Raw genomic sequence first — 19566 nt, 5'->3', positions numbered from 1 at the left:
AAAGGAAACATTTTCCAATATTTTGCAAATGGAATTATCACTATTCATTCATTAGTAGCTGATCATGAAATTGAGTAGCCTAAAGCATATTGGACGTGGCACTGTTTAAAATTAAAATACGCAGGGCAAGACACTTAAATGGTATCTCCTTCTCAACCACTGGGTTCATTTTAATGAAAGTGCATCACTGAAGATTTTCTTGTGAAGGTTATTCAAGGTAAGCTGTAATGTGTTGTGATGGTGAGGAAATGGTTGCTATGAACCTCATAATTTTCAGTATTTGCACCCAATTAAAACTAAGCTGTTTTTCAGTGAAATCCTTTTTTCCAGTTTCACTGTTTTTAGCTACCTTTGTAATTATATGGTGGACAAACAAAAGCTCTGTTGTACGGCTTTGCAAGTGCTTGAATATGTTGCAACACTTTAAGAGCTGAAACATGAAACGTGAAGTTTCCTAAATGTTTAAAAATGTAAGGTGTCAGTGTGAGGTCAGTACACAGCTAAGTCAGTAATAGGCAACCAGGCTAGTGTAGATACAGTGGTATGTGAAAGTTTGGACACCCCTGGCTGCACGTTTTGTTGAATCTCTAAGTGAAAGAAGTTATCACAAGCTCTGCCTACTACAAAATTAAACATGACACATTTCTGCAAATTTTACAGCTATTACTTGATATTTGTTGAATTTAACAGTTTGAAAAAATAGGTCCCTGCGGAGGTTGTGTTAACTGATTTTCACTTTTCTTTGTGTTTATAGGGTGAGAGAGGATTGCTCTGAAAAACTGTTGTTGGCACACAGTACTTCCAGCAACAAGAGTAAACAGTAACCTCCTAACGTTGACCACCACACTGACCACATCACCAACTCACACTCTCTTTTAAGTAGACAGGTCAAAAATGTATATGGTAGTTTTTTTTTTTTAAGACAAGCAACAGTTGGAATATAAATCAGTTCCATATGTCCTTCACGTCCTTACCTTGGTTAAACTGTATTTGTGACTGTGCTTACCTTGCATACTTTGACAAACTGCTGATCATTACCAGCTGCCACAATAAGGTACCCATCTTTGGTTTTGAAGCCCTGTACACAAGAACACACATTTACCATATTTTAATGTATCTTTCCCCAGTGGTTAGCCATTTTCATGGCACCAAACACAGCAGGTGCTAAAACCTGATTGTACTGGTAATACTGTATCTGTAAGTTTTCATTGTATACTTCTCTATTTCAAATCTAGATCATTCAGTCAATATGTAAGAAGGTGATCATCAGAGCACATATTTTAGTACACATATTTTGCTAACACACAAGACTGTGAGGTGATGCAAATGTATAAGAAACAATCAACTAGTGATGTCTGTGGCCAGCAGCCAGGATGGGAGCTTCAGTCAGCTGGGATGTCTCATCACACAGCAGTGACCCCTGCTGGTCAAACGTGAGCCTTCAATTCCACCTGTTGAGCTGAAGCATAAAGTCCATCTTCCAACTCATGCTGGCACGAGCTGTGTTGTGAAAATAATGGTAGCTGGCATCACATGCTTTGGAGGAGAGAATGTGTCTTTCAGCACAGAGTTTGCGACGAGCATTGAAGCACAAGCCTTTTGGACATTTCAAGTTGAGGAAAAAATCTAAAATATGAAGAAAAAAAAAATGATGAAGATGGATGAAGTATTATCTAGAATTTGAGTGATGCCACAAAAATTAGTCCATTGAATATGATATTGGCCCAGAGAAAGAGAAATATACAATGTTTTGGGAAAACACTTGCGGTTCTTTGCTTTGACATTGCTACAGTTAATGTAAATAAGACAGAGATCATACAATTTTGATTATCTTATGTAATAACTAAAACCAGCAGGTTAATCACCTCTATTTCACACTCATCAAAATAATCACCGAATCCAGGGGCCTAAACCGCAATTTTATAGAACTGGAAACAGCAGTTATGCCACTACCACTGATATCAGTTTCACTGGAATTACACACAACACACACACACACACACACACACACACACACAATTAAGGTAATGAAAGCAAGCAGTAGAGCTTTCCTTTAGGAATACTCAACACAGGTCTTGACAACACTGTCCATAGCCTGCTCCATATAATGCTTCACTACACTGAATGTGAAACTAAAAGAAAAACGGCCCTTAAACTACATCCATTAGCAGCCCCTCAGTGTCACAGCTGCAGCCTGTGGGAAAGACCATCCCGCCATCTCTGTTGAACCCGTCTTTTAAAAAAAAACCTTTCCATAATGAATCACTCTCTGTTTATCAAGAGAAAAGTCAATAACAAGCAGGGTGATGGGAGAGGATTCAAAACCATCAAGCCTGTGTTTCCTGACCCCCTTACACTTCAGAGTGCATGCATTCCCCCCCCCCCCCAGATCTGCACGAGTGGTAAATCAAGATACTTGAAAATCTTTTTTAGGTCCTACAAACACACCGCAAACAAAGCATTTATTCATCAGACATCCTCGTTTCACCCAAGATTGCTGTTTATCCCAGGCGGCATGGGACAAAGGGAAACGGAGAACAAAGTGCAGACAGCACTTAATGAGATTTTGTTTTGACAAACTTTAGTCCATCAGATTAAATGAATTCAAATGAAAGAATCATGCATGGGCCACAGCACAATCAACATGGGGAAGCCCGGGGACTGCCACAGCAAACGGGCAGCGAGGTTAACCACTTTCTCACTGAACTTGGACGTTCGCTTTTTAAACCTTTATTCATACTTAGCTGGCCAGTCAATATATGTTCCTTCCTCTCTGACCCAGAGAGTCCTCTTGTGGTCTGTCTCTCGACTCAGTGAACCCCAAACTAAATGGAATTCACCAGTCCAGAGGCTATTTATAGTGCTTTAAAAATGGCAGCTCAGAAAATGCAAACAATCAAATCAGTAATATGGCATAACGTTATCCTAGTCAAAACAGAAAGCATTATCAACTTTTTTTTCATACTTTTTACTGGACAGTAAGCACTGCAGGTGTCATTTTGTGCATGTTCAGGGAAATAACTACACTCAGCTAAGAAGCAATGAGAATTATATGCTGACACACATAGTCCTTGTGGCATGCAGTTTACCTGTGCACTGTTTCATATTAAAGAATTTTCACCATTTTAATGTACATTTTTTTGGTTACAGATGTTGTCTAGTCAAGCTTTGAAAACTGCAAAAAAACAATGCAAACAATGCAAACCAACAAAAAACAATTGAAACAATGAATCTAAAAGTGGGGTGCCTTGACCAAAAAATAAAAAATGAGGGTAGGTTTTTCTTCATAATGGCGACAATTCTTCAGTCATCAGCTGTAGAGGTCCTCCTTGGTCTACCAGGCCCTTTGCAATTATTGAGCTCACCAGTGCTCTTGTTGTTCTTAATGATGTTTTAAACAATTGATTTTGGTAAGCCAAAGGTTTGGCATACGTTTCTGTGATTTTGTTTTTATTCCTCAGCAGTTATAATGGCTTCATTGAACACACACCTCCCGTCCTCATGTTCACAAATGCCAAAACAGACTCCAAAGGCAATCAAACGCCTAGAATCAAGATCAGATAAGGAGACCTCTGTTACACCTGCAATAAGGAAGCAACTGAACACACCTGACTAGCCAAAAACACCTGTGAAACCATTTGTCATTATGGTGCCCTCTGTTGGATATCTAGTTAGATTATTGTCTTTGAGAGAGAGCCAGCAAACTATAGGAATGTTGTCACAAGAGGCCACAAGAATCATGGTTTACGTATTGATTTTAAGTTTGAAAGTCTTAATGTCTATATAGATAATAGTTGTTAAGCCCTGTCAGTTGGAATTTACATTTATTAGAAGAAGCTCCAGTTTCAAGTGGAAACCTCTGCAGTGCGATTTGCTTTTGTTAAAAGGAAAATACTTTGCCTGAAGGTTGAGATTATTACTGGCTGGATTTAACAACTATAACTATTCCCTCTTTTGTTGGAAGCAGAAGAACACTACCATTTTTTGCTTGGTGCCACTGGAATCTTTTGATAATATCATAGTGCTTAGCTCTGCTTCTAACTTATAATGAAACTTTAATAAGGAAACTTGACAGCTTTCAGTCCTTGTCTAAACCAATTCCACACCTCCACCCTTTCATACTTCACCCAATCAGTGCAACCATCCTCTATGATTTGTTATCAAACAAATCACATGTGGATAAAGTAGTTAAAATTCTCAGCTTTTATTAAAAGGCATTTTTATACATTAGGGTTTCACCATATGTGCAACTAGTGCACTTTTAATACATAGCCCTTGCATTTCAGGGTACTGTATATACTGCAAAGTAAGTGATGCAGGAAATTCAATTAAATCGCTTTGGAGATTTGCCAATGTGTATTCAAAAATAAAAAGCAAGAATAATGTTTTGTTGGTCTTCCAAGACTTTTAAAGGCTAGACAAATATGACATTTGTTGGAAAGAGTGTGTTCATTCATATAAAGGATTTTTAAAAAACTCAAGAGGGAATCCACAAAAGGACTGAAATGCTTTTTTGGCCATTAAGTGATCCCAAGTACCAGAAAAAAATGACATACTATTCACAATTCACCCGCAGTCAGTGGAAAGCACTCAGATGTTTAATTCCAGAGAAATAGCGCACTGTCTGGGTGACGCATATTTAAATTCTGTTATCTACATAAATAGACCTAAAATGACTTATGCAAATAGGTCTCATGCCCGGCGTGTCCGATTCACAAAAACGATCACATATTAAACCTTGGCATGGATTTTTAATGACTTTAAAACTGGCAGTAATGGGGATATTCTGTAAAAGGGTATCCTCCTTTAGAATGACAGAGACAGAAAACTTTCATCATTAGAGGCCCAGTAATAAATACTACAATTGCTTAATGATAAAGATGACATAACATTAATCTGCTCACAGTAATTTCCTTTCTGTTATAATTTAAGTAGACTACCATCTTACATTAATTAAAAAAGCATTAATTCAAAATGCAAGTGGATGAATTTAGTAAGTTGTTGCAAGAATAGCCAAAGTATACAGGATAGAGTAGCCAAAACATCAAGTTTTGCAACTAAAAACAAGACATATTATTGTATTTGTGAACTGCACTTGCTCACCATGTGGACAAGTTTGCATGGCTATTTGATTTGCTTCAATACTTAAGAGAATCAGTCGTTAATATAGTGCTGACAGTCTTCACAGCTGTTTGTGCAATAAGCAGCACACACTGTGCTCAGTATTATTTTTTTCTACCCCCACAATGTTCAAGCTAATCCACAATTACACGCACACAACAGAAATTTTTCATCTCAAAAACAATGCAAGACATTACAAATGAATCTTTAATCAGAATCATAATAATGAGGTCGTTGGGTGGCTCATCCTGAACGTGGCAAGGATCCTGAACTTGGCAGTGCCATCTGTGGCATGACTAGAGTAGCCCTGAAGAGCAACATGTCACGGGCAGTAGCATCGCCCAGTGTTAGCGCGGGTTCACTTGGCAGGGATTCGTGTCTCATTGTTCTCTAGCAGCCCCTGTTGGTCGCCCGAGCACTGGCAAGTCCACCTGTTGAGCTTCACATGAAGCGTCCTCTCCTAACTGAACTCTGTGCAAGCTAGACTTCTTAGCTATAGTGCGATAAGAATTACCACTTCTTTATGTGGTTTGTATGCTTGACTGTGCTCTTACAAATTGATAGGCGAGGATCCAGCAGTAAGCACTAATGTACGATAAGGTATTCCAGATACGGGGGAAAAAAATCAAAAATCAAAAAATCTACATCAATCAATGTAAACTTTATAAGACCCGACAAAGATGAAATTACAGTTGACTTTAAAGTACTGTAAAAAATAAAGGCAATGGTGTTCAATGTTACAGTTGTCAAATCATTAAAGACAATACAGCAGATATCCTCAGTTTAAGCCGGAATAGTAATCAGTTACCCTATTTTCTTCTTTTCAGGAATTTTACGAAAACTAAGACTATTTTTTCAACACTTTTCAATCCTTGCCAAAGAAGATGAAAAATAATTGGGCTCAAACACATCAGTCAAATCCATCATGTCAAATCAAATCTAATTTGCCAAAGTTCGTTTCCTAGTATTAATTCATTAAACATTCCACACAGCCCCCAGCTGACCCCAGGGAGTTCTGATTAAACTTCTCACACTACACATAACACTTGGAGGGGTAACTGTGGTCACTTCCACTAGGGTAATGACACACAGATTTGTCTGCTTCACAACTCTAATTAGTCACAAACTCCTATGAAACTCACATGACAGCTGTGAGATGGTTGGCGATATCTTTATTTGTGCAGTTGTAAACCCTCTCATTGGTCCGACCGCGTAATTCCACACACCTGATTCCTGAACATCATTCGAATGCCTTCTCTCTACTGAAAGCTCAGATGGCAAATGCCTGAGCAAAGATGACTAAGCGCAGTTCTTAAAAATGAATAAGACTAATTCTGACGTACAGTGTTGTACTTTCAATATAATGGCATGTACGGCAAAGTACAGTACATCAAACACTGAAAACTTACTTAAAACTTAACGAGAAGAGCTGAGTCTCCAGCACTCGTCTTAGTCTGTATAGAATTCTAAAATCAACTACAGTTCATGAAGAAAAACTACGTGACCAAGGCAAGGGCCAAAACAAAACATGGATGTGAGAAAACAGGGCCAGATTGGTTACATCAGCGGAGAAGAGAAGTCAAACAGTCAGTTTCACACACAGCCAGAGCACAGGTCAGAGACCAGTGGGTGCAGTGGGTTTGGGGACTCTTTGACCACATGGAGGCTCTGCTGTATTGCTTCAGTTAATACTAACCTGGAGTGATCCAGATGTATAAATCTGTCTCAGAGTGAACCAGAGGAGTTGGGTTCCTCGTTAATGCACAAGCCCAGAATAGAATCCACAACTGTCAGCTTAGGACAGAGAGAGTCCGGTCTACATCATCGCTCACATCTATCCCGCAAAGACTAGCAGCAAGTTAAAAGGGAACATGGACTAACAATAACAGAAAAAATATATTTGGCTGAAAAACAAAGAAAAAATATCCACCTCATTTAGTTAAAAGCATATTCTTTCTCGTGTTTGCTGCGGTAGAAATAAAGCAAATTGAATGTTCATACTATTCTGTCATGCTTAGCAAAACTGGTCCTCCAATTTTGGATTTCAGCACCATATGACTGCAGAATTTCATTGTAAAGTGTAGCGTATATTCATTACTGATTTTGTCATTTTGAAAATATACCCAAGTTTGAGCCTCGCCAGGTCATCGCTCACCACATTAGTTTCAGAAGTGGACAGCTGGCGATTTTGCATGGACCTCCAGCAATATAATGACATCACGGTTAAAGATTCATACCCGTTCCCCAGGACCAACGTATCACTGGATCAGATTACTGGTTCCCTGTGGTTCTCCTCTCTCAAACTGCATAGTGAGTATTGGCAGGTGGGCCTAACAGCAGAGGCTAAACCAAAAACCACTTTCACCACCGGTGCTGAGAGTTTTTCTCGAGTTAGCCTCTTACTATAGAAAGTTGGTGTCAGGATTCGCCACAGTGGCATCCCCACTCCATAAGCTGACCAAAAAGGAACAGACATTCTAGTGAGGGGATGAGCAACAACAGGCCTTCAATGGTCTCAAAAGCACCTGATGCAAAGCACCAGTGTTGCTGGTCCCCAATCCAGAATCGACATTGACAACGCAGAAGCCAGCAATGTTGGACTTGGCGCTGTCCTGTCCCAGGAGACAGGGTATTAAGAAAGAGGGTATTAAGCCAGAACGCAACTACTACGTAACCGAACAAGAGCGCTTAGCAGTGTTGGCGGCTGCCTGTCACTGCCGGTATCATTTGTGTGGCCTTCACTTCACCATCCACACAGACCATTCATTGCTGCACTGGCTGTGGACCTACCACCAGTGGCCCACTGGATTGAACAACCTACGGAATTCCAGTTCAGCATTAAGGGGAGAACCACAAAAATGCAGACGCACTGGCTCACCAGTCCTCCCTCAGGATGCTCCCAGTATACCCTTCTTCCAAGATCAGCAAAGTTGAAAGACAAAGTAGAGGGGGCATGCGGCCGGGCTGTGCTACCTGACAGGCATATGACATAGGCAGCCGCCCAACAGGAAGACCTGGACTTAAAGGAGGTGATTGCATGCCTGAGGAAGTGGCAGTTCGTAGTCCCACAGTGTGGGAGCTGCAGTGCAGTGGGGTCAGACTTCAGCTACAAACTGTGAGAACTGTGAACATCACCATCTGTGCACTTAGGTCAACCCTCCGGCGCTCCTGATGCACCCCCGGGGCTGGTGTACGCCCACATCTTTCAAGACCACCCCAACGAAGCACCCTCATTTGCTCTCCGCCAGGCAGCTGGGGCTGGAATCCAGCAGAAGTGGGCATATGATGTTTACTCCACAAGATGGGGAATATTTACGGGTCTATGGGCCTAAAAGGAAGAAGGGGCAGTCCCCCAAGCTAGACTGCCAATGGGTGGCGCCATGTTACAGTAGGTGAGGTCATGTATGAGGTCTGCATGACCCCCAGTGGGCGCTGCGTGGCCATTCATCAAGACCACGGCCCCATACTCGGGGGACATCATGCCCTGGCTGCGCCAGCCCACATAGGCCCCCTGGGGAAAACCATTCTGATCGTGGAGGAGCTGAACTCACAGAGTGTGTTGTTTTATGATAACAGACAGTTACGTTCAGTGTTTGTGGGACTGGATCGTTAAAGCAGCGGTATGTGTATTCTGAGTTAGTGACACCTCCCAACCAGTTTAACCTGAGACTGTAAAAGTATAGGCAATAAAAATAATCATTATAGCACATTATCATTACCTCCAAGCCTACTTTCCTGGTTGAAAACGTGACGATGTTACATTATCTTTAAAGTGTGTCGACAAATGTATCGGTAATTACAAGAAAACATTTAGATCATTCTTTTTTCAAAATGTAGGCTGAATTACACTGCTGATATTATGTCCACAAATATATTCACAAGTTCAACAACAAAAACAAAAATAATAAAGAAATATAACTGCAAGCAGTAATTAATGGGATCCAAGCAGCATGCTGCAATATTTTTACAGCTGTAAGGACATATATTGGATGAATAAAACAAATATTTTCCTTCTCTTTCCCAAAATGTGATATGGTCAACATACAAGCTCCACGATGATCAGCCATTGCTTTGTGAAATGGTGTGTGTCTTTTGAGGTCATGTCCTCAAATGAGCTGGGAGAGAGAGAGAGCTCAGAATAATCACAGTGTTACTCACTCTAATCATATTCCAGCTATCTTTTGAATCCATATTTACATATAGATGATGTGCGAATCAGGCTCACTTTCCTAAGCAAAAAAAGCTTGTAATTCTCAGCATGTAAGTTTTATCATTTCAGTGTTCTTAAACTTCTAAATTTGCCTAAGCTGTTGAAAGGAATGGAAAGCCATGCGGTGACAGTAAGAGGTGACCGGCATGCAAGAGGAGCTCTAAACTCCAGTCGCCCCGTGAACTCTCTCAGGGGTGCGTGCTGCGGTTTGCAGTCCCCTGCCAAACCCGCAGGCTCCCACTTCCCTCGCCGCGGGCAACAGGGGCAAGCGCTCTTCCCTCGATCACCTGACCAGACACCCCAAACTTGCAATCCTTCTCATGTGTGGACTGGGGCTGCTTACACGGCACACAACATGCGGCCCATAACCCCAAACGGCCGCTTTTTGTCTTCTTCCTTGGGAGCAAGAAAGCACAAGGGGAATGTACTGTACATGAGAGACTGTTGGCACTGTAACTGAAACCACTCATTCAAGGAGCTCAGCAAACCCCCCCCCCCCCGGGGTTTAGGGGTTATGCATCTAGGGTACACTGCCACATTTTCATAGTTCCCCGACCATCCTGTCCACATTCACACACCAGCTGTATCAATAAATCGCAACAGGGAATATTTCCAGTGTAACCGCATGGAAAATACAAAGCAAACTGAGTTACTTGAAAATCCTAGAAAGCATCTGCATTCGTTCACTTAAACACCAGGAAGGTCTGATTGATAACAAATGCTCCTCAGTGCATTCACATGGTTTGACAGCTCCATGCACTGTTTAATACTTATTAATTAAGGTTCAAAAATAATATCAATTTTTCATATTAGCCATGTAGTTTGCCTTGCCAGTCTATTGCGGATGGATATAATCTACAGCCCTCTGATTCTAATTCAGCATGCAAAGTCTGAAGTCAACAAGGACCCTTAACAAACAGAGCCAATCAGATATCAGGCTGAAACCTGAGGATCATTTGAGCTTTGGCATGAAGCACACAATGTAGCAAAAAAGGAAGTACCACAGCTGGCGTTTTTTATTGTACAAAAATAGGGAAGTAAATGTGAATTACAAAAATCAAGATGATCAAATATGAGCTCACTATCATTTCACAAAGGAAATTGTCTTTACAGTGATAGCATTAAATTGACCCCAGACACATTTGAAAAGCACAGGCAGCCATGACCATATTCCCTATTATGCCAGACCCATCAGTGAAATTTACACAGATTGCGCGGTGTGGAGCACAGACATGTTCCCTGAACGTGCTTATTTCCTTTTTTATTTTAGTTCAGAGAGTTTATTTTGTTCTCCCTGTGGAAACTGAGGAATGGACCTTTGGGCCTGTGCGTCCTGGTTCATCTTGTGCTGTACAAAATAGTGAGTAAGCACGAATCACCCCTTGGCCTTTGGTTTGATGATTCAGGGCCTTTAGATATAGCTCCAGGCTGTTCTGCCAACTTCTGTTTTGCATTTATGGCATAAATACAGTAGTAAGATTACTAGCTCATCGTGTAAAGATACAACTTTCAGTATTTTTTCTTCTGCATACTCATAATGAATATATTTCATTAATTAATACGTTCCTACATACATTTGACACAGCCAACACTGAATCTTAACTAGCTTCTTTTTTTTGGGGGGGGGGGGGGATTTTAACTAGCTATTTAGCATTTCCACAGAAATTGTCTTTGTGACAGTGCCTTTGTAAAAAGCACAATGAAAAAAAAATTGAATTGAAAACTGAATTGAATTTATGAGGGAATAAGCTGACTTAATGCATGTTAATTCAAAAGAATAAACCCTAAAACTGGAAGTAACTGGTTTAAAGGTATGACTTCATCCTCCATTTCAATCTCACAAGCAGAAGAAAGAATAAATCATGGTGTGACTCCAATATACATTGTGGTATAAACGTCGTAGGCAATATATTTGTGCATCTGTGTGTGAACATGTGTCCAGGTTTGCCTTCTTTCTAGTAAAGTCCTAGACCTACTTGCAAGTCTAAAACAGCAATTGCTACACTAGCACACTACAGGATAGCAAGACTGACCTCTAGTGCCTTGTTCGGTTTTTGGACTATCTTTTCCCAGCTTGAACATCACCCAAAATAAGTATGTTGTCCACTAGATGAATACTCTTTTGCAGATTAATTTCTGAGGTTCACTTAAGCATTGGTTCAGGTCTTGTGGTATCACAGTTTAGATGTGGGTTCCATAGAATGTGTCTATTCACTGTTAGTAGTACTCTGTGCGATTACAACTTAACTTGCATTACTGACAGCATAGTCATTATACAGCTGTTGTGGATTCTCCTGCTCAAAACTGTCAGCTATCAGGGTTTTACCTGGCCAACACAAGGAAGAGGGAACATTAAAGAACACCTGCAATATTTATTTGACTGTCCAGGTGTTCTAGTGGTCTTCTATCCAGTGGTCTCAATATTACCAAATAATGCAGGTTTAAGTGGGCAATTACACTAACTATATATCTGACCACTTAAAGCTGCCTACAGTAAGCATGCCTCGCGTGTAAAGTATTTCTACCCAACACAATGACCTGTTATGAATATGATTACAAACAAAAGGTATTGCACATTTTACCGCTCACTTCCAGTGTAGTACACATCAAAGACATGCATATACTCTGCTGTTAATCACTGTGGTCAATTCAAATGGTTCAGCCTGGGAATTAAATTGAATAAGTGAAAAAAGGCACACAGAGACAAATCTGAAGCATTCCTTTGAGGCAAACATGGCCCTAAACCACTGTCCCAGCCAAATAAAAAAAACACAAAACGTCCGCTAGAAAAACTAGGAAGCCATAACCTTGCTAAAATATACAACTGCAGCCATGAATCAGCAACATACTCAAACAGTGGGATATATAGTTTTGGCAGTCAAAGCAAACTTAAGGAGGTTAGCACCGAGAACGCTTCCCGTCAAATGTCCAGATGGTCCCCATGTGATGAGCGCCAAATGCGACAAACTGCTCACTTCTGGGTATTCTATTAGCCCCTTCAACTTCCTGCCAGTGTTCCGGATCACCTATTCATAAAATACCAGATCCTTCACTCAACACACCAGACCGTACAGCAGGACTTAACAGAGACGCACACGGGGCAGTGGGGGAGTGTCTTGTGTGGGCAGCAGTGAAGCTGGGATAATTACAGGATATTATGGACAGAAGAGCTGTGGGTTTTAATGCTGCACAGCCTTTAATTTATCCTCAGTAAACTCTATGAAAGGGTCCAGAAACATGGGTTAAACATCAGCCCGGTGAGTTGCCTTTGATGAAAATGTCCTAAATAAAAGATGAAAACACTGTATTAATCTGTTTGCACTCAATACTTTGAATTGAAACAATAATAATAATTATAATAATAATAGTAATCTTCATTTATAAGGTACCATTCATACAAGTTATGTGTAGCCCAAAGAGCATTAGTAATGATACTTCATTACTAAAACTAAAAATATACCCCCTGATGCTCCAGAACCTAACATACTTAATTCGAAACGACCTACAATGTTATTTGTTGTCACCTTTGTTGTCTTCTTGTTCATTCTGCAAATGTAATGCAGTTTAATTTTATAGGAACTCACAATCGAACAATCCATAAAAATGATAAAAGCCTAAAATGAAACAGCTTGCGACCTTAAAGTAGTGTATAAAGTACTTCAAAAAGGAAACATGCTGATGAAATTATGCATCTTTTTCACATTACTGCATTATTTTTGAAAAATGTACATTTTTGCAATGTGGTTCAGAAAGATACTTAAATAAAACCACAATACAGACATGGTCACGATTGCTGAAAATGACAAGTTCCGCCAATTCAGTTGCCAACCCAAAACAGATTCCAAATTGTAATTTAAATGAATACAGAAAATGAAGCAAAAGGGGTCGTTCCACATTGACATAAATCTTAAATATACTGCTTTTGACAGACCCACTTATGATTTTGATCAAAGATCCAATCAAAACATTCCAAACAAAAAAAATCCAGTGCACAATTTATCTGTAGCAATATGGTAGTAATGACTCAGGCCCCAAATCATTTCAAGAAAAAACTTTATTCAGTTATGTTCTAATCAGTCTTTAAATCCCCAAATAAGTACCAGGTTCTAAGACAACTGACAAGGTTAATGAGAATGTTGTGGAGTAAAGGTGTGTTTACACTAACCCACACTCAATTACACATCAGATTTTCAGTTACGTGCAGCTCTACCTCAGTCCTGGTCAGCCTTCCTGCTCACTTTACAACCCAAAACTCTACTTAATCAAAAGTGTATTGTGATGCCATTTATTGGAATTTATTTTAAGCAATCAGTAACCTAGAATTTATTTTTAATTAACTTCCCATAAATAAACTATTTTATAACTTCTGTTTTTTTATGCAGCTGTTGTATTGACAGACATTTCCCCATATGAGAATGAACTGTGCTTAAGTTACATAGATGGAGGATGAAACATTTACATTTACATTTGGAATCCCTGCCCTGTCCTTTTACCTGCTGTCATGCATGCAACAGAAAAGGATAGTCGACTTCAAAAACTTCTGGTAGTGTGATGTAAAGCAAAAGAATTTCAGCAAAACAACAATTTGAAACAATTCCAAACAAGCACATGACAAGGGCCTGTAGCAAGTGAAAACTATACACAAGGTGGCTCAATGCAGCCAAACCAACTCATATAACTCAGATATGAGAATACATACACAACAATACAGCATTAAATATATTTGATCATTTTCTCCTTTAACACTAGATCTGTGTTAATCTTACCTTACTATGGTCACACACAGGAAAGACTAGTGGTATCCCTCACTTTTGCACCTGGGGGGCACAATGTGTCCGCCCTTACCTATCCAAGTTCCTTCAGAGCACACTGCCCCTTAATGGTGGCTAATTACACTATCACAGACGTGCAAGGGCTTTCCCAGCAAACAGGGGTGTTTCTCCTTTTGGGCCAGTGCAGGAAAATAAACCATACAGCCCACTGAGAAACTGTGCCAACAGGGGGGTGAAAGCACCACAAACTGAATGAACCAAGAGATGTGCAATACCCCACAACAAGTGAAACCAAGCCAAACAAAATGAAAGATCTGATGACGAGGCTTTCGGAACTGTTGTCAAGGACAAAATGTTAGTGTTCAAATTTGAATCATTTGTTTTTTTATCCATTCCAGAAACGGGAAATTCGTTCTAACAATAAACCTGCGCTTCTTGACAGGCCTTCAAAGGAAAACTAAAACATTCTTTGAAGGGGTGAGATTTTTTTTTTGGATAAAGTTTCTGGGCCTTAAAACTTCTTTGCTGGAAATTCTTTGTCAAGCAGCACAGAAGTACTTTGTCAACACACACAGCCAAACACACATTTTAATATGACACATAGGACATCAAATTATATCTTGCCAATTCAGAATAGTAACAGAAATGATTCAATCACTGAAACAGTGATTCAATCCGAGTGACCTCAGATTATAAAACTACATGACCACAGGAGAGGTGTTTCAGCTCTTTCAATTTATGCATATTTATGAGGAAATGTCAATTAAGGACACTGGATGAACTGCATATTGAGTTCATTCCTATTCATAGCAACAGCCAACTCGCTGTGAGGTAAAAAAAAAAAAATCTGTTGGTTAATAAAAAAAGAGCACTACACCACAGTGAATTCACAATCACTACACTGGAAATAATGTGTACATGTGACACAATAAAATATGAATAATTTGCACTTGTGAAAGGAAATAAAATGTTATTAAATTCACCAAGTTAAAAGGCGTCTAAGGTCCTTCCGATCAGCTTAATATAAATAACCGCCCCAGAATCCTATTTACAGGCTGTGTACATCAGTGGTTCTCAAACCTGGCCATGGGGGACCACTTTTTTTCCCCCTTTTAAGTCACATGTTGTCTGATACACAGTGCAGTGTGTTTTTGGACTGTGACACATTTTTTGTTGCTTTGCTTCTGTACTCGAGAACATTGAATGTAAAATGAAACAGTGAATATGAGGTTAAAGTGTAGACTGTTAATTTGATTTGAAGGTAGTTGCATGCATATCCAGCATTACATGTAGGAATTACAGCCCTTATTATACATAGTCCCCCCATTTTAGTGGAGCAAAAGTAAACAAACAGATGTCATTTTTAGTACTTGGTTGCAAATGCTTTGCATTCGATGACTGTCGTACGTTTGCTGGGTATCACCAGATGCTGTGTATCTTTGGTGTTGCTCTTCCAGGCCTGTACTGCAGCTATCTTCAGTTCCTGTTTGTTTTGGGGGATTTTGCCTTCAGTCTTGTCTTCAGCAAGTAAAATGCATGTTCAGCTGGATTTAGGTGGGGTGATTCCACTTTTATGCCCTGAAAAAACTCATTGGTTACTTCAGCAGTATGTTTAGGGTCATTGCCCTGCAGCAAGGTGAAACTCCATCCATTGAGTTTTGAGGAATTTTGTTGGATCTGAACAGACGATTCTGTACACTTCATAATTCATCTTGCTGCCGTCAACAGTCACATCATCAATGAAGGCAAGTGAGCCAGTTTCTGTGGCAACCATGCATGCCAAAGCCATAACGCAACGATGAGCATTTCCTTTCTTTTGACAGACTTTCCTCTTTCTATCACATTAATATTAGTCTCATCTGTTCACAAGACCTTTGTTCCAAAACTCTACAGATTTTTTTAATCTTTTTTTTTTTTTTGCAAACGTCAACCTGGCTGTTTTGTTTTTGGGGCTTACTAGCAGTTTGCATCTGTGCTGTGAAGATGCTGGTGTAGACTTCTCTTTACGGTAGTCTTTTGACACATCCATTGCGACATCATGGAGAGTGTTCATGATCTTTTCAACAGTTGATAAGTGGTTTTTCTTCATAATTGAATGTATTCTTCAATCATCCACACCAGTAGCCTTCAGTTGATTTTGATATACGCAATGTTTTGGTTATGTCTCTGATAATTTATTCAGATTTTTCAGCTTCATGATGGCCTGCTTTACTGGCATTGACTGCTATTTGGTCCTCAAGTTGAGAGTCAATAGCAACAGACTCCAAATGCAAATTCCACAATAGAATTAACTCCAGATCCTTTATTCGCTGTCTTGTGCATGAACTAATGTTACAATGACACACAGCTGGTGAAGGAACAGCTGGGCAGCCAATTGTCCAATTACTTTGTATTTCCTAAAATGGGGGGACAATACATAAAAAGGGCAGTAATTCCCACATGAATCAACCGATATGGATGTAAATACCCTCAATTTAAAGCTGACAGTCTACACTCTAAGCTCATACATTATTTTCAAATCCAATGTGCTGAAGTACAGCCAAAACAAAATTGCAAACGATTACAGAAAGAGAGATTAAAAAAAACACTTCTAACTGACCAAATAAAAGACCGAGGTGAATCAACTGGCTCCTACGTGGTGAAAGTGTGGACAAATATATATGCTAAAACTAACCATTTGGTAGATGATGAATTCAAAGACAAAGAAAATGATAACAAGACAAACCTGCATAGTGTTAATAAGTTTATAGAAAAAACTGAAAGAACATGTGTTCAACAACCTAATTAGGAGTCTATTGATTCACCTCAGCCTTTAATTGTATCATTTAAAAAAATGTATTACCTCTTTTTATGTAATTGGTTACAATGTGAACACAGGATCTTTAATCTTCAAAACATGCATAATTGCATTGCAGTACGTAAGTACTTTGACTGTGACACCATTTTTGTTTTTTTGCCTCTGTACTCCATTACATTGGATTTGAAAAGAAACAATGAGGGGTTAAAGTGCAGACTGTCAGCTTTCATTTGAGGGTATTACATCCATACCAGGTGATCCGTGCAGGAATTACAGCCCTTTTACAGCCTAGTCTGTCACCCACCAGGAAGATGAAAACAGAAGCAGCAGGAAGTAAGGACAGATATTGTACAGTGAGTTTTATGTTCCCCGAATAAGGACATTCTTTCTTAGATACAGTATATGTTCATGCATATTCCTGGAAATCTGAAATATCAATTTCAAATTCAACTTCAGAGAAAGAAAAAATGTGATCCATACACAAAGGTTGAATGTACAGTTTAAAGGATAAACTGGATAAACTAATTAAAATGGAAGGATTATTAATAGTTAATCATTAGTTATGGACCATCTCATTTTGGTTATTATCTTTTGAATTGTGGGGCTATTATAAAACAAAAGCAATTCAATGGCAGTTACTGCTCTTATTTATAGTTTGTTCTAAGCAAAGAGAAAGCAGTAGCTCATATCAAAACAAGGCCGTTTCAAAACAAACTCAAAAATCTGAAACCATGTGGGTCCTGCAGCTCATCTGCACTACTATTGATTTTGACAAAAACAAAAAAAAAAACATTTCTCAGGACAATGTCCTTTAAGCAAGTAGTTCATGTTAGTAAATTGCTTCTCCACTACTCTAAACTACCACGTGCAGTACAAGACGGAGAATATTACAATGTAGTACAGGTTATTAAAGTTTACAATTTCAAGCAATCATATATATAAGCTAGCAAACATATGGAAAAAGCAGAAATATGGCTAGTTCAGTACATTATTTCAGACTACCATACATAACTTACACCATAAATATACAGTAATTCACAAAAGAATACCATCCAGAGTGTCTCCAGTACAGCTCTGTAAACGTGCTTGTTCAAAGTGCAGGCTGAGTCCTTTAGCCAAGCCGTAGCTAGTTTGAGCCTGGGCTATGTTATTCTCTGACTATGGCACAGAGTCATTAGCTAACGGGTTCCGTGGGTACCTGAACATAAGCACACTCTGACACACATCTACAAGCTACCAGTTATCATTAGTGAGAGATCCAATCAACACTAGTTGTCCTGTAGTACTCTGTGTGGTCTGTAGCGTGTATTACAGTATAGTCACTTGGTCATAGGGTTTATCAAAGGAGTGCACACACTTCAGCTACAGTGCTAGAGTGCTCCCTGCATGGCTCTGAGCGCCATAGCAGCAAAACAAGGACACTGTGCAATGTCAATTGCAGACAGTGACAAAGCGGATATACTGCTAAATAAAAAGGAAATGGGATTCTTCTTCAGTTATTAAGGATTTCAATGTATTAAGTGAACTTCAGTGAGTTCAGCATCTAGTAGTAGTGACTGTTCTATTGCTGTTTGAATGCTTTTTGATTATGCAAGGATTTTGCTTTGTCTATTAAAACTGAAAATATTATAGCAATCCAACAAGCAATTAAACAACAGTCAAATGCTGCTGATCAGCTCCCTTGTAGCATTACCCATGTGTTTTAGGCTAACTGCTCCAAGCTACTGTCGCAAGACCAGTTAGAATCGGCAAACGCCCTCTCTGCATTTCTAACCATAGACGGTTCTTTTCACTTGAGCTTTGGAGCTTGCCATCTCGATTGCAGATGAAAGGAATGAGGTTGCTCCCAGGACACACAGCGCAGTTATGTTTTAGTTCTCTCTGCAGCGAGCGCCTGTGGTTTAAGCATTTTTGTGTTTCTCCCACATGAGAAAAACAGGGCCATCGTGCCGAAGCAAACGCTCCAGGGTATCTGTAAAGACACAACAGGACCCTAGGCTACAGAGGAAAATGGCTGCTCCATGAAAGATTTATTGCATCAAATTATCTGTCCTATAAGCCTGGAGAGTTCAGCTAAGGACACAGATCCCCCTCTTCATGAGGACAACCCAGAAATAATTTTGTACCAGTTTTTTTCCCATAATCTTTTCCTTCTATGAGATAAATTCACATTTATTATTTGTAACATATATTTTTTGTCACGTTATATACTTGCAACAATACATTTTTAAAGAAAAATCAAAGTGTATATGCTCTCTGAAATTTGTAATATGCAGTTCCTGAAATCAGTCTGCCAACAGAAATAATTGATATTAGAATGATTCCAGCAAAATCCTTCACTCATATCTTTTACAGAAACTACAGAACTACAGAAAAAGCACTATTCCAAAGGAAGGTTTCCCATATTTCCTAAATTTGTTCATGTAACTTAACGCTCTGTTTCTTCACATGTGCTTTATCAGCAATAATTTAATTGTACAAGTTTGTATTGAGCAGTGAACTACTGTACAATTCCTTTGGCAGGACACATTTTATGGCATGTATTATATTTTGAAAACCAATAAGTTGGTGCAGCCTCCATAGACTTCACTGGCACATAATAAAATTTTGGAGTTAAGCAGGATTTCCAGGTTATAAACTATATGATTACACGTTATCAATATTGT

The 19566-nt window shown here is 39.4% G+C and overlaps 1 protein-coding gene across 2 annotated transcripts in view; it reads right to left on the bottom strand.

Annotated features, from left to right (window-relative positions):
• Positions 1-19566, bottom strand: part of sugct (succinyl-CoA:glutarate-CoA transferase) — a 96916-nt gene that overhangs the window by 57966 nt on the left and 19384 nt on the right. For both annotated transcript variants that reach the window (XM_064330877.1, XM_064330876.1), the window contains exon 10: positions 1007-1078. In XM_064330877.1, the coding sequence (XP_064186947.1) occupies positions 1007-1078 (72 nt within the window). The remainder of the gene's footprint in view (positions 1-1006; positions 1079-19566) is intronic.

This window comes from Anguilla rostrata, chromosome 4 (genome assembly GCF_018555375.3).
Source record: "Anguilla rostrata isolate EN2019 chromosome 4, ASM1855537v3, whole genome shotgun sequence".
NCBI classification, from domain to species: domain Eukaryota; kingdom Metazoa; phylum Chordata; class Actinopteri; order Anguilliformes; family Anguillidae; genus Anguilla; species Anguilla rostrata.
The sequence above is the reverse complement of the archived record's forward strand: the minus strand, read 5'-3'. Positions and strand labels throughout refer to the sequence as shown.